Below are 14,659 nucleotides of genomic sequence, written 5' to 3'. Positions count from 1 at the left end.
GCGCCAGTTTCCGTGGTGTTAAGTTCCACCTGTAGGTGAGTTTCAAAGCGAGTTCCCTTCTTTTGGCAGATATGGACTTAAAGGGAGGTTTAGACCACATTCTAGTCCATTGGGCGGGGTTAATTTCATAGCCTATGTCATGCTCCCATTGTTCTTTGATTCTGAGACACCCTTAATAGCTTTATCATTCTCTACAAATTTGTTCACTCCTTTTTAAAAAAGTAATCCAATCTGGTGGCTGCCGCCGCCTCCTGTGGATGGGAGTTTCATGCTTTAACTATGCGCTGCATGAATAACTTTCTTTTATCTGTCTTGTATGTAAAAGATCTTCCTGTCTGCTCTTTAGACAAGATCTCTAAGGATCAGACAGCGCGCTTTAGCTCTGTGGGGACAAAGCTGCGAGGGGTGCGGGGGCACTCAATTATGGCTTAATCCATTGGTTGTGCTTAGTTGCTGCTGAGATGGATAGAAGTTCTTACCAGAGAAGAATGGCAGATCAAGTTGATGGATTATGCCAAAATGGCTAAAAAGACCAGAAGAATCAGAGATCAGGAAGACCAGAATTTTAATGGGGAATGGGGGAAATTTATAACTCATCTTAAAAGACCATTGTAAATGGTTAAAATTGTGAGTAGGACTGGAATATCACTTGTAGTTTAATGGTAAATTTTCGACACAATGGAGAGGTAAAAGATTTTGGATTATCATAAAAGATGCAGGAGGAAATGATTAACAATAGGACCCACAAAGGGGAGGAGGGAAGTCCAGGAGATTTCTTGGAATCTTATTTTTATGTTGTGTGTTGGATATGTGAGTGTAAAATTTTAATCCGAAGAAGACGATGAAGGCGATGTGTTGAATGGACTAATGGGCTATTCCTGGTTCCTCCTTTCCTCCAACAGCTTGTCTGCTGCAGTTACACCCTGGCTCCGTGGTTACTCCTGGGAAAAGGCCAAAGACTTCCCCTCCAGCATGGAAAAGGCAGCTAGTGGAAGCGGCCTGCAGTGCCCCTCACTAGCTGAAAGGAGGTGTGGGGCTCCTGCCCAGACAAGGGAGGGGGTGCCTATCGGCTGTAACAGCAACTCCACGTGGAAGCCTCAAACCATTCCAGTGGGGGGGCTGTTATTTTGGATGGGCACCCAAAAAAGCATCTGGATGCCACCGAGAGACCAGGAGGACAAAGATCTTTGGAGGATCATGTGCTCAGGGATGGACAGAGTGAGTAACGGGAGGTTTCGTGGAATTGTATGGCCGGAAAGGACTCTAGTGGCCATCTAGTCATAAGGAGGAGATTCCAGCTGAATGTTAGGAAGAACTTCCTGAAGGGAAAGTCTGTTGGGCAGTGGAGTGAACTCCCTCCAAAAGTGGTGGAATCTCCTTAAATGGAGGTTTTTAGACAGAGACTGGCTAGCCCCCATCTGTCAGCGATTCCTTATCTGGGATTCCTTCATTGCAGGGAGATGGACTAGATGAACCTTGGGGTTCCCTTCCAATCGCAGCATTCTATGATTCTGTTCAGAACAACAAGCCTTTGATATAGCTTTATTTTCTACCTTGTGGGTCAGGGCAGAATCCTGACCCCGCCCCCCCGCCCCCCGCTATGCAGCAGCCCAAGGGCCATTTTGAAAGGCAGTGCTTTTTAAATTTGACCACTTTAGAAATCCCATTTCAGTACAGGAGGTGGGTGGATGCATTTATTTCCCTGGCCCCTCTGTTAAACTTCCTTGCTGTCTGTCCTTTGTGAGGCACATGCATCATGGGCAGCCGCCCTGCAAGCCTAGAGCACCGTTTGTTGGAGGAGATAAAGGGGTATTTTTGAGGGCTTGATAAGAAACCGCAAAGCCACGTGGGAGGGTGTTTCACTGAAGAGGTGGGGCTGGTGACGTCCGGGAAAGACTTTGACGCAAAATAATCCTGTAGAGGTTGTTTCTGATTTGTTCACACAAAATGTGCCTGGAAAGATGCGCATTGAGCATGCACGAAACTTTTGTGGGGTTATATGAGTACAGTGGTACCTCAGGTTGCAGACGCTTCTGGTTACAGACGCTTCAGGTTACAGACTCCGCTAATCCAGAAATAGTACAGTGGTACCTCGCAAGACGAATGCCTTGCAAGACGAAAAACTCGCTTGACGAAAGGGTTTTGGGTTTTTTGAGTTGCTTCGCAAGACGAATTTCCCTATGGGCTTGCTTCGCAAGACGAAAACGTCTTGCAAGTTTGCGGTGTTAACTCATAGCAACTCATGTTGCTGTACAGTGGTGCTTCGCAAGACGAAAAAACTCGCAGAACGAAAAAACTCGCAGAACGAATTAATTTCGTCTTGCGAGGCACCACTGTACCTCGGGTTAAGAACTTTGCTTCAGGATGAGAACAGAAATCACGCGGTGGGGGTGCGGCGGCAGAGGGAGGCCCCATTAGCTAAAGTGGTGCTTCAGGTTAAGAATAGTTTCAGGTTAAGAACGGATCTCCAGAATGAATTAAGTTCTTAACCCGAGGTACCACTGTACCGTAGTATCACACACGCCCCCCCCCATGCTGTTTCCCATCACAACCGCTAGATGGCAATGCCGTATAACAGCCATGTACAATTTTGGGACAAAACAAATCTGGATCAATGCTCAATAACAGCTCATCCGGAGGTGCCCTCAGAAAGGCAGGATACTGTCAGACCAGGCCAGGCTGTTGGTCCACCTGGCCCAGTATTGCCTACTCTGCAGGCAGCAGTTCTACAGTGCCTCAGGCCCCTGCATCACCTGCTACCTCCACCTGGGCTCCTCCATCACCTGTTCCCGCCATCACTTGCTACCATCAAGGGAGCAGCTGGTCATTGAACCTGGCACCTTCTGCATGCCAAGCAGCTGCTCTGCCCACTGAGCTGTGGGTGCTGCCAGAGAACACTGGAAGCTGCCTTTCATAGAACTGGGGGAGCTGGGAGGGACCTGCAATGATCCATTGATATCGGCCTTGTCTAAAATGACAGGAGCCAGCTATGGCCCATCTGCCCATGAAAAGAGCATGGACAGGAGGTGGTTCCGGCCTTTGCAGGTGCACCCAAGGTGGGCTTTGTGTCCCATTTCCCCTGATGGGTCAACCAGGAAGAATTGGTGCTCGGACGATGCATCCTTCCCCCAGGCAGAACCAGACCGAGGGCACACTACTATGACCTATGAATTGACAGCCAGTCCCCCTCCTGTCTCCTGGCTGTCAGTTTTGTAGGGCACAAGTATGTCCCTCCCCACGCCCTCCCTGCCAAGCGGCCCTTGGCCTGAGAAGGAAGGAAGGAAGAGGAGGAGGAGAAGCAGCAATTGTCAACAAAGGTGGAAGGGGGTAACTAGGAAAGCAGAGTTAATGTGGCATGATGGCTAGAGCACAAAGGTCAGGCAAGTGCAATGGGGTGGCGAGTTCAAATCCCCACTCAAACCAGGAAGTTCACTGGGTGACCTTGGAACACCTCTCTCTCTCTCAGCTGAACCTACCTCACAGGTTTAATTACAGGTAGGTAGCCATGTTGGTTTGCCATAGTCGAAACAAAATAAAAAAATTCCTTCCAGTAGCACCTTAGAGACCAACTAAGTTAGATATTGGCATGCACATGAAAGCTCATACCAATAACTAACTTAGTTGGTCTCTAAGGTGCTACTAGAAGGAATATTTTTATTTTGTTTCTACCTCACAGGATTGCTGTGAGGATAAAATCTGGGTGGGTGGGAAGAGACTCATGCTTGCTGCACTGAGCAGCTTGGAGGAAGGCACTGGCAAGATATGAATGTAGCAATTAAATGATAAATATGCAAAATTTCAACCCCCCCCCCAACCAGGCCTGTTTTCCTAGGTGAGAGTGAACTATATATTTTGCATTTTCCTCCTTTCTTTTTTGAAAATGGGCAGAGTCTCCTTTGGAAAAAGGCAAATTCTGAGGAGCAGGGAGTGACTGAGCCAGGCCCTTTGGGGAGGGTGCCACACAACTGAGGTACCAGGAATACTGAAATATACTCAGAGTCGCAAAGTGATTTCATGCTCTTTATTCAGCTCATAGTGGTGAGGAGGAATGAATGAATGTCCCCTCAAAGTATCAGCTTTATATACATTATTTACACAATGGGCTGCACATGATTGGCTAATTCCGGAATTCTACTGTAAGCCAATCAGGTTGTGGATTCACTTCTATCTGGAGCATGATTGGGTAGTTCCTGCCAACCAATCATACTGCTGCATTCTGAATCCTATTGTTCTAGGACCAATCAGACTGATAACTTTTGGATCCTATTGTTCTAGGACCAATCAGACTGATAACTTTTGGATCCTATTGTTCTAGGACCAATCAGACTACTGCAGTTTGGATCCTATTCAACTCAGTACATAACAAATACCCTTCCTCACAAGCCCAACTGCCAAACCTGAGGGCAGTGGGGCAGTGACTTTGGGGTCTGGCCTTGATCAAAACATACCGGTGGGAACCTATGAGAGGAGAAGATTTAAAAGGTTAGGACCAGCACTTGGGATGGAGCTCAGAAATGGAGCAGCAACTACAGGTGAAATCAAATACCCTGTGCTGCATTGCTGGGGCTGTCAGTGTGTTTGGATCAATGGGAGGTTCTGAATAGACTTCCAGGGCAGCCCCAGGTAGAATGGATTGCAGCAGCCCATCCCGGAAGTTACTGAGGTGTGAATTTCTGTGGCCGGCTCTGTACTTATTACAAAGCTGGTAAAAAGCACCCTGGGCTACCATTTCCCACCAAAGCACTGAGCCAGAGTTGCAGTCCTGTTTCTGCATGGGGAACGCAGCCCCCTCCAGAACAAGCTGAGCATTAGGGGCCCAATGGAGGGAGGTAAGTGTGGAGTGGGGAATATGGAAGTCTAGCTGAAAACGGTGTAAACAAGTTTTGATGGATGCAATAATGGAATACTGAATGGTATAATTTTTGTAAAGGATTTATGATTTGAAAATGAACCATGGAAAGAGTAGAAGGGAAGTCATTGATATATTAAGGATGTTAAATGAGTATTTTAAACTGTAAAACAGAAAATTTAATAAAATATATAGGAGAATATGGAAGTTTAACAAAGTTCTGATTTTCCCCATGTTGCATACTTCAATGCTTTTAAAAAAAACCAAAACCAGCCAGATAATTTTTTCTACTTTTGCTTTGCTGGTACCCTAAGCACATACTCTGTCTGCCCATTGGGGAATCCAGTGCTAAGGCTGAGCTCCAAACCCTGAATCAGAAGATTCCTCCTCAGCAGGCAGGTCTTCTGTCTTCTCTAGATTAAGTTACAGGCATGTAATCAGCTGTACGCAGTTGGGAATCTGGCTTGCACCGGAGCAACAGCTCCCTGCCGGCTGCTCTGCATCATCACCGAAGCGCCAAGAACATGCAGACAGCAGCTGGCCTGATCCTGGGTGGAGCTGGCCTCTGCGTGCCTCGCAGCTTGGCCCGGCTCCTCGAACCCCACCCATCGGCTCACGCAGAGCCGTGTTTGTGTGCAGAGCTAGTCTTGGATGTATCATGGTGAGTTTCCAGAAGTCAGGAGCAAGGGGAGTAGCGGTGGGGCAAGGAGATAGTTTTGGAGCCGGGTTTAATGCACTCTCCCTCAGTCGCCCCCCAACACTTTTGATCAGGGGCTTCCACACTGTGGTCCCTGGAGTCTGGGAACTGCAGCTTTAGACGGTTGTGTGTGTGTGTGTTTTGCTTTCCTTCCTTCAAAATGTGCTAAGCCGGTCCAGCTGGGTTTGCCCCCCTCCGGCCGCTCATTCTGCTGAGGGGCTCTCCAAATGCCTGCCCCACTGTCCTGCCCCAATGGCGTAGCTGGGGAGATGGAGGCAGTCTGGGACTCTGTCTCCTTTCTCTCTTTTTTTTAAATAATTTTTTTATTGACATTTTCCAAATTTATATAACAACAAATCAAACACAACAAATAACAAAACAACAACAAAAAAGAAAAAAGAAAACAAATATAATTTCAATTACCTTATTTTCTTATACCTTACTTCCCCGACTTCCTCATACCTTCCCTTTCTGTATCCTAATTTCCAATTATTAATTCAGCAAATCCTCTCCCCTATTTTCCTTTTAAATTTTTAACCTTTCATTTCTATACTTAACCATCATCACTGTAAACCACATATTCTCCAATCCAACGTCATTCTAACATTCATTAATTTTACAATGTTTCTTAAGATAGTCCTTAAATTTCTTCCAATCTTCTTCCGCTGTCTCTCTTCCCTGGTGTCTCTGTCTCCTTTCTCGCTTTGCAGAGAAGTGCGGGGATGAAAGCCCCCATCCCCTGTCCCCGTGCAGGGTTAAAAGCTACCCTGCCCCCCCCCCATTGTTTCAAGCCTCATTGTGGCTGATGATTGAGCCCAAGTCAACAGGAAAAGTCCCCAGCCTCTGTTTCCTTCCCTGGCATGGAAACCTGCTTGTTTGGATGGAGGAACCATTGCTGAGAGAGACACGGGGTGTGCCTGCCTCCTCCTTGGCAAGTGGCCCTCTCTGGCTCTGGAGCAGCTCTCTGGGGCAGGGTGGGGTCTGGGGCCTTCCCAAAGCAATGGTGGGAACCACAATGGCAGGCTTCCCATAATGGGCATGTGGTTGGCCGGTGGGGTTGCAAGTTCAAGAGCATCCCAGACCTTGAGATTTCAGGACTCAAACCTGAGATCCTGGGGCAGCCCCTGGTGATGTCACAGAGGGAAGCCTGCAGTGATGTCATGGGGCATGCCCTGGAGATGGAGGCTAATTGGGAGAGGGGAAAAGAGAGGAGAAGGGCAGGTTCCCTAGTGTGTCTGTGCTGCAATTTACAGCCAGCTCATTGTTGGGCTGAAGCTTGCAAGCTGCATGCACAGTCTTCTTAATAATGGTTGTTGTTGTTGTTGTTGTTGTTGTTGTTACTATTACTATTAAAGGGACTCTCGCCCACCTGGAGATTCACAAAACAAATTAAATACAGTGGTACCTTGGGTTACATACGCTTCAGGTTACATACGCTTCAGGTTACAGACTCTGCTAACCCAGAAATAGTACCTCGGGTTAAGAACTTTGCTTCAGGATGAGAACAGAAATTGTGCTCCGGTTGTCAGCAGCACATGTAGGCCAGAGTGACACATTCTTTCCTCAGCTTTGCTCCGTTGGTGGCTGTGCAATGGACATAAGAGTGTCGTGATGTCAGGCCAGGCGCCTGGAGTTTCCACAGCCCAAGCGTGGGCCCCTACTGAGAGAGCGATGGCTTCCTTTTCCTGATCAGAGGCCCTGTTTACTACAGCTTCCTAGCAGGATCAGGCCAGAGCTTCCCTTGCCCTGCCCTAAATCGCCACAGCCAGGCGTTCCTTGAGGACTGTTCCTTCAGGAAAAGCACCCACTCCGTGCTGGATTACGCAGTTGGCAGGCTAATCTCCTGAAGCAGAGCGAAATACAGAATGCGAGGAAATCGGATGCTGTTGTGTGTTGCGCATGACATGCGCATGCCTCTATTTCGACGTGTTTTGTGTCATTCCAAAAAATAAATAAATACAAATATTTTACTGTTTGGTATTGTTTTCATTTTGAATTTACACAGGGGATAAAGGCACCACAGTCTTTTTAGCGCTCGGGGCCTATGAAAGGCTCTGTCCTTTTTATGGGGAGAGTGCTAGGACATACTCTCTGAAGAGCCTCCCCGCTCCCCACCCCACCCCAAAGTGGTCAATGCTCCTCTGTGTCTCCCATCACCTGACCTTGGGCCGGAAAGAGTCCCAGCCGCCCTCTGCTTCCAGAAAGGAGGCTTTGGAGGCTGGCCCATACGTTTCCGAGGCTCACATGACTGCAGCCTCTGGGGCTGGGGAGGAAAACAGCCTCACAGGGGGGCCATTGTGCCCAGATGATTGAGAAAGGATCCTCTAAGAGTTCTGGGGCAGGCGGAAAGAGAACTGCAGGCTTGCGCCAGGTCTCTCTCCTCTGCTCCCACACCTGCCTTGGTTTGACTCTGCCAGGCACCAGCGCACCCTTGGGGCGTGGCAAGCCAGCCTCCCCTGGAGATGCGGCTCAGCACATCACTGTGCAATAAAGCACTGCGGGGTGGGCATTGGGATGGGACCCCTCCTGAGGACCAGAAGAGGCCTTTCTGCCACAGAAATGTGGGAAGCAGGGGAAGATTCACACACACACTGTGGTCAGGCCCTTACCTGACTGTTTTGGCTGCCAAGGGCCTCCTTTACGGAGGAGGCCACATGCCTCAGTAGGTCATGCAGTGGCGGTGATGCGATAAAGGTAAAAGGTAAAGGGACCCCTGACCATTAGGTCCAGTCATGACCGACTCTGGGGTTGCGGTGCTCATCTCGCTCTATAGGCCGAGGGAGCCGGCGTACAGCTTCCGGGTCATGTGGCCAGCATGACTGAGCCGCTTCTGGCTAACCAGAGCAGCGCACGGAAACGCCGTTTACCTTCCCGCCGGAGTGGTACCTATTTATCTACTTGCACTTTTGACGTGCTTTCGAACTGCTAGGTTGGCAGGAGCAGGGATGGAGCAACGGGAGCTCACCCTGTCGCGGGGATTCGAACCGCCGACATTCTGATCAGCAAGTCCTAGGCTCTGTGGTTTAACCCACAGCGCCACCCGCGTCCCGCTACCTTCAAATATCTGGGCTGCCACACGGAAGATGGAGCAAGCTTGTTTTCTGCTTCTCCAGAGGGAAGGACCCAAAGCAAAAGATTGAATTACAAGACGGGAGATTCCGACTAAACATTAGGAAGAACTTTGTGGCGGTAGAATGGATACCCTCGGAAGGTGATGGACTCTCCTTCATTGGAGGTTTAAGTAGAAATTTGGATGGCCACCTACCAGGGATTTTTTAGCTGCAATTCCTGCACTGCAAGGGGTCGGACTAGATGACCGTTGGGGGTCCCAACTTTTCTATTCTGTGGAGGGATAATAGCCCTTCTCCTCTCCACGCCTTGTGGCTCACTTTATTCCCTTCCCCCTCAACACGTAGCTCTAGAGTTCTGGTGTGCTCTCTATAACCTTCCCTCCCTCCGGAGGACTTTTGCAGTGGAAAATATGAGGCCCACATCGCCTGTGAGGGAAAGGCTTTGCGAAGGATGCCTCGCTCCCTTATTTGGGAGGAAAAATCTTGTCCTTTCATTTTGAGGTTTTTTTCTCCATTGGCTCAGATTTTGGGAGGAGATTTTTTAATTTTTTTTAAAGAACTGCCTTTAAACCTGACACAGCAGATTGGAATGATCGTATTCCATTTCGTGGCTGATGGAATGAGGAGGAATGAAAGGGAGCAGGGGCAGCTTAGCAAATGTTGGGTGGGGTGGGGCGAAAGGAAAACCAATCAAAATCCTGGATGGGGAACGGAGAAGAGGAGATACTCCCACCCCACCCCCCAGGTGCCACGGAAGTTTTGCGACCCTAAACTGGGTGGGGTGAGATTTGCATTTTTTTCCAAGAGCTTGCAGATTATTCCCAAACTGAAGTTCAGGAAATAGCAGAAAATCTGTAACATTCTTTACTCACATATTTATATATTCCACAAACAGGCTCGTTGAAGATGCTGAGGTTTTGTATTCTCGTGCCACTACAGAAGACCCTTTCGGGCTGAAACACCCCCCATTTTTACCCAATTTCCCATGAATTCATTATCCTTAGAATATCACAGTTGGCTGGCTTGTGACTGACATTTAATATCTATGTACTCCTCACTGCTAGGCACATTCTGTTTTGTTTGCTGTTACTTTTTGTTGATCCAGATCATGTGGCTTTGCAACTTTTGACTTTAAAAACGGATGCTTTTGCTTCTAAACTTTCCTTGATCAAAACCACGCTGAGCACCAGGATAGTGGAACACGAAGGAGGAGGAGATCTTCAGAAATCCTCGTTTCAACTATCACATTGCAATGCATTTAGCCTCTTTATACACCAACCCCTGAAAAAAGGTTGCGAGGACTGCGCTGGTGTTCAAACTTCAAATGGAGAATTATAAAGCAAACAGAAACTCCCACCTTGATTTTTAACTCAGCTGATATATCTTGACAGGTTCACATCCATTCTGCTTGAGTTTTGGACTCCCATGTGAGGCCCTGTCCCAAATGTTTCTGCCAATTTTCATTAGGTGGTTCTATTTGCAACTCAGCTATTGCATGACACTGTGCTATATATCTCACCACCTGAAGGGGGGGGGGGGGGAATCAGGGCCAGCCCAGGACTCCTCGCTGCTAGAGGCAAAACAGGAAATGTGAAACACAAGAGCTGTGATCTCCGCATGCACACCCAAAAGCCTTTCCACTTTCTCACCCAACAGACAGATCGTGTTGCAGCGAAAGAGAAAGTTGAGTGGATAAGCAGAGCCAAAGGTCTCCCTTCACTTGTCTAACTAATATTGAGCAGGGTGGAGTGGGGGAATCACATAGTACTGTGATATGTCATGTTTGGAGCATGCCAAGAGCCTTGAGCCGGAACGTGGGTGAGCCCGATAAAGGCACGTCCAAGGTTTGGCCTCTCTCGGGGCTCTTATACAATTTCCAGTGCTGGAACATACAAAGGCGCATGAATCATAGAATCACAGAAATGCAGAGCTTGGAAGGGACCCAACCCCCTGCAATGCAGGAACTGTAGCTAAATGAGTGCATGCAGAGTTTCTTCCTTTTCATAAATGACCTAGGGCTCACCCATGCTTACCTTTGCTTTGTACTTTCTAGGTATAGGTCTGGTCATTCCAGCTCTGTGCCTGAGCGCTTTTTGTTCGTTTCAATGAGAAAACCCACATTTGCTGCTGAATCGGAGCAGATGGGCTTTATATACGGATAGGAACCCCTTGAAATTGGCCCGGGGTCTTCCCCAGGAGAGGCAAGGGTCTAATTCTTAGGAATGAGAGGTTCCTCCCCAGCTGCGGACCATTCATTCCAGAACCTGCTGACATCACGGGCGATGCATGAGGCCAGTTCACAAAGAGGGATTCCGGCCAGCCAGAGCCACCGGGCTGTTAAACTGCCGAGGCCGAGGCGGGTTTGCCATGCAGAGGGAATGGAGCGGAGGCAGAAGGACGCTGACATGGAGGAAGGGAGCTCAGGTGAGGCTATCACTCGCAACTGAGAGATGCCCCACATCACCATCAAGGCATCTTGCCCTTTATTATTTCTTTACACATTCCAGACATACAGCTTGAGGCTGATCCCTTATATCTTATTCTCCTTGCTCAATGGGCACGCACAGCTTGGTAGTACTGAGTCCCAGAACATCAATTCTGATCAGGGACCCAGATAGCCCAGGGCCTATCCTTCCCAGGGCACCCCAAAGTCCTGATTTAAGTCAGTGATTTATTTTTTTTTTTTTTTTTGCCTGCTCTATGGTTTTAGCTGCCTCTGCTTATCAGCTGCTGCATTTGACTGTTTTATAGCTGCTTATGGTGCAATTTGTTTATTTTATGCTTTGTTATCTGCCCTGACACCTGTATAGATCAGGCATAGGCAACCTCAGCCCTCCAGATGTTTTGGGACTACAACTCCCATCATCCCTAGCTAACAGGACTATATATAACCATATATAAATATTATTTGTACAGTATATCCAACCTTTCCTCCCACGAGCTCAAAGTGGCGGACATGATTCTCCCACTCTTCATTTAACCCTCACAACAACCCTGCGAGGTAGGTCAGGCTGAGAGGCAGCGACTGGCCCAAGGCCACCTAGTGAGTTTTGTGGCCAAGTGGGGTGCCGAGTTGCAGTCTGACACTCTAACCACTACAGCACATTGTCTCCCAGTGACTCTCAAGGGTCTCGAGCACAGGCATGCATTGCCAGCACTAGCTACGTGAGCCTTTTGTTATCTGGAGACACCAGCAGGGTTTGAACCCAGGACCTTTTGCGTGCAAAGCAGATGCTACAGTGGTCCTTCCCTCTATGTTAAAACTTGTTACAGCAAAGCAATGAACAGGTTCACATCCATTCTGCTGTGAACACTATTTATTTACGGAAGATAAACCATGCACTGACAACCACACCCCCGTTTCTTACAGACCCAAAATATAATACGATTCACCCGACGGCAAAACACAGAAACAAAGCAATATTAAAATAGTAAGCATCCATTCCTTATTCAGGCTGCCAATGACGCTCTAAGAACTGGAAAGTAGGATTCAATTAGGCAATCTAATCTGGGTTTGGGTTTGCACTTTAGCTCACGAAGCAGAGGAACCAGTGATAAAAGCCACGGCTTTATGACCGACTGGAACAAGCCATTCAGTTTATTGATGCACAGTGCTTGGTTCAGAAAACAACACTGGCCACTTGTTATGAAAATAAGATTACTAATTAAGCTTATCTACTGGGTGGCTAAAGTGCAGTTTCAAATCCGGGTTTAGATAACCAAGCTAAGAGTTGAAACCAGGAGCTGGGAACTAGGAATCAACTTCGGCCTTCTGCTTTGGCAGATAGGGGACCTCGTTTCCCACGTCCCCACATAATATAGGTAAAAGGCCTTTTCAGTGTTGGCTCCCTCTGAGGAATACCCCCCCCCCCCAGTGAGGTTTGCTGACATCTTTTCAGAGGCAGGTAAAGACTTACCTTCCACCCTGGGCCTTTGATGGACTGAGCTGATTCTGTTTTATTTATCCTGTAGACGTTATAAGGGGTATTGTATGAAAAAGCGTTACTCTTTTATATGATTTTTTCCCCTCTCCCCTCCCTATGGTATAATGTATTAATGTGTATGTTTTTTTAATGCAAGTCGCTGTTAGAGAACACCTGGCTTAATAAGTTTACTTAATTAATTAATATGTGTGTACAAGGAGGGGGAAACAATGGAGCTATTGAGTAGCCTGCAAAAAGGAAGTACGCTCTGCACATGCTCATGAGCACTCGTTTTATTTTTGAGGAGGCAGTTCTTAATTGCTAAGGCTGAATTCAGAGGTGCCCGAGTGCTTCTGAGCATGTGCAGAGTTCCTCCCTCCACCCGCGTTACCTTGCTTTGGTGGTGGCAAGGGTCTTACAATGGCGGAGCGAAAATTACTGTTTCCGTTGAGTTAATTTGCGACCCCTGGACGAAGGTCCCAAGGTGGGCGGTGTCGGTTCCGGCTGAGATGGGCCCATCTCTCCCTTTCGTACCTCTACGCTCAAAAGTTAAAGCGGCCGCAACTTTTGCCTTCTGCGGCTCTCAGGGCTGCCGGGAAAGGAAAGAGGGCGGGACAAGCACGACGGCGAGCGGCCAATCAGGGGTGAGGAGGGGCGTGGCGCCGCCGCCGCGGCTTGATAAGGAGAGCCGCCGAGCGGCGCGTGGCGTCTGCGGTGCGTTGCGCTGCCGTCGGCTACTTTGCCTGCCGCATAAACCGCTCTTGAACCCGGAGCCGGCCCCGCATATAACGCTCCATCTTCATTTTTATTTTTATTTTAATCTTATTTTTCTCTTCCTTTCCCCCACCCTTCGCCCGCAGTAGGGTTGGGCTCAGCCATGTTCAGCTGGGTAAGCCGCGACGCGCGGCGGCGCAAGGAACCCGAGCTGTTCCGCACCGTCTCGGAGGGTCTGAAGCAACTGTACGCCGGCAAGCTGCTGCCGCTGGAGGAGCACTACCGCTTCCACGACTTCCACTCGCCGGCGCTGGAGCCCGCCGACTGGGAGAGCAAGCCCATGGTGCTGCTGGTGGGCCAGTACAGCACGGGCAAGACCACCTTCATCCGCCACCTGCTGGAGCAGGACTTCCCCGGCATGCGCATCGGGCCCGAGCCCACCACGGACTCCTTCATCGCCGTCATGGGCGGCGAGAGCGAGGGCGTCATCCCGGGCAACGCGCTGGTCGTCGACCCCCGGCGCCCCTTCCGCAAGCTCAACGCCTTCGGCAACGCCTTTCTCAACAGGTACGGGGATGCAGCAGGGGGGCGGGTCCCGGGTTCCCTCCAAGGGGAAGGGGCTTGAATCCCCAGTAGCATCTCCAGGTAGGGCTGAAGAAAGTCCCGTTATCTGTAAACCTTGCAAAGCCGCCACGACGCTTATCCAAACGAGACAATAAGGCAGCTTCCTTTCTTTTAAACCGGCTCTTTATTCCGACCCATGAGGACTAGAATCTTTGTTTTTAGGAGCTCAGTAGTAGAATGCACCCTTTGAAAGCAGAAGGTCCACTGTCTTATCCTTGGCATCTCTAGGGTCAGCTTTTCAGACGCGGGAAAGCCACCGCCGGTCAGTGTAGCAAAGGGTGGGCTAGGTGGCAGCTACCAGGAAACTCAAGGTAGACTCACTTTGTGTTTTTGCTAGACTCGAAGAGAGTGACTTCCCCTCTTGAGGTTGCCCTGTAGCTGAGCTGGCATATGAACCTGAGTATTTGCCAGGCATATGAATGTTGCTGATTATTGATGAACCTGCTATTTTGCACCCCCCAAAAAAAAAAATTTGTGGACCACCTAGATGAGAGCAAGATCCAAGAAGCAAGTTCAAATCTCCACTCAGACATGATATAACGCTCACTAGGGGCAGGGCCAGGGACACGGGTGGCGCTTTGGGTTAAGCCACAGAGCCTAGGACTCGCCGATCAGAAGGTCGGTGGCTCGAATCCCCGCGACGGGGTGAGCTCCCGTTGCTCAGTCCCTGCTCCTGCCAACCTAGCAGTTCGAAAGCATGCCAAAGTGCAAGTAGATAAATAGGTACCACTCGGGCGGGAAGGTAAACGGCGTTTCAGTGCGCTGCTCTGGTTCGCCAGAA

At 49.1% G+C, this 14,659-nt stretch overlaps 1 protein-coding gene across 1 annotated transcript in view; it reads left to right on the top strand.

Moving 5' to 3' along the window:
• Nucleotides 1–13,205: 13,205 nt before the first annotated feature.
• The window catches only part of EHD1 (EH domain containing 1), a 29,354-nt gene continuing 27,900 nt past the window's right edge, over nt 13,206–14,659 (top strand). Inside the window, exon 1 of the mRNA XM_028709968.2 lies at nt 13,206–13,821. Coding sequence (XP_028565801.1) covers nt 13,418–13,821 — 404 coding nt within the window. The 5' untranslated portion in view covers nt 13,206–13,417. The remainder of the gene's footprint in view (nt 13,822–14,659) is intronic.

The sequence above is a fragment of the Podarcis muralis genome, chromosome 16 (genome assembly GCF_964188315.1).
Source record: "Podarcis muralis chromosome 16, rPodMur119.hap1.1, whole genome shotgun sequence".
Taxonomy (NCBI): domain Eukaryota; kingdom Metazoa; phylum Chordata; class Lepidosauria; order Squamata; family Lacertidae; genus Podarcis; species Podarcis muralis.
This window is presented reverse-complemented; position numbering and strand designations above follow the sequence as displayed.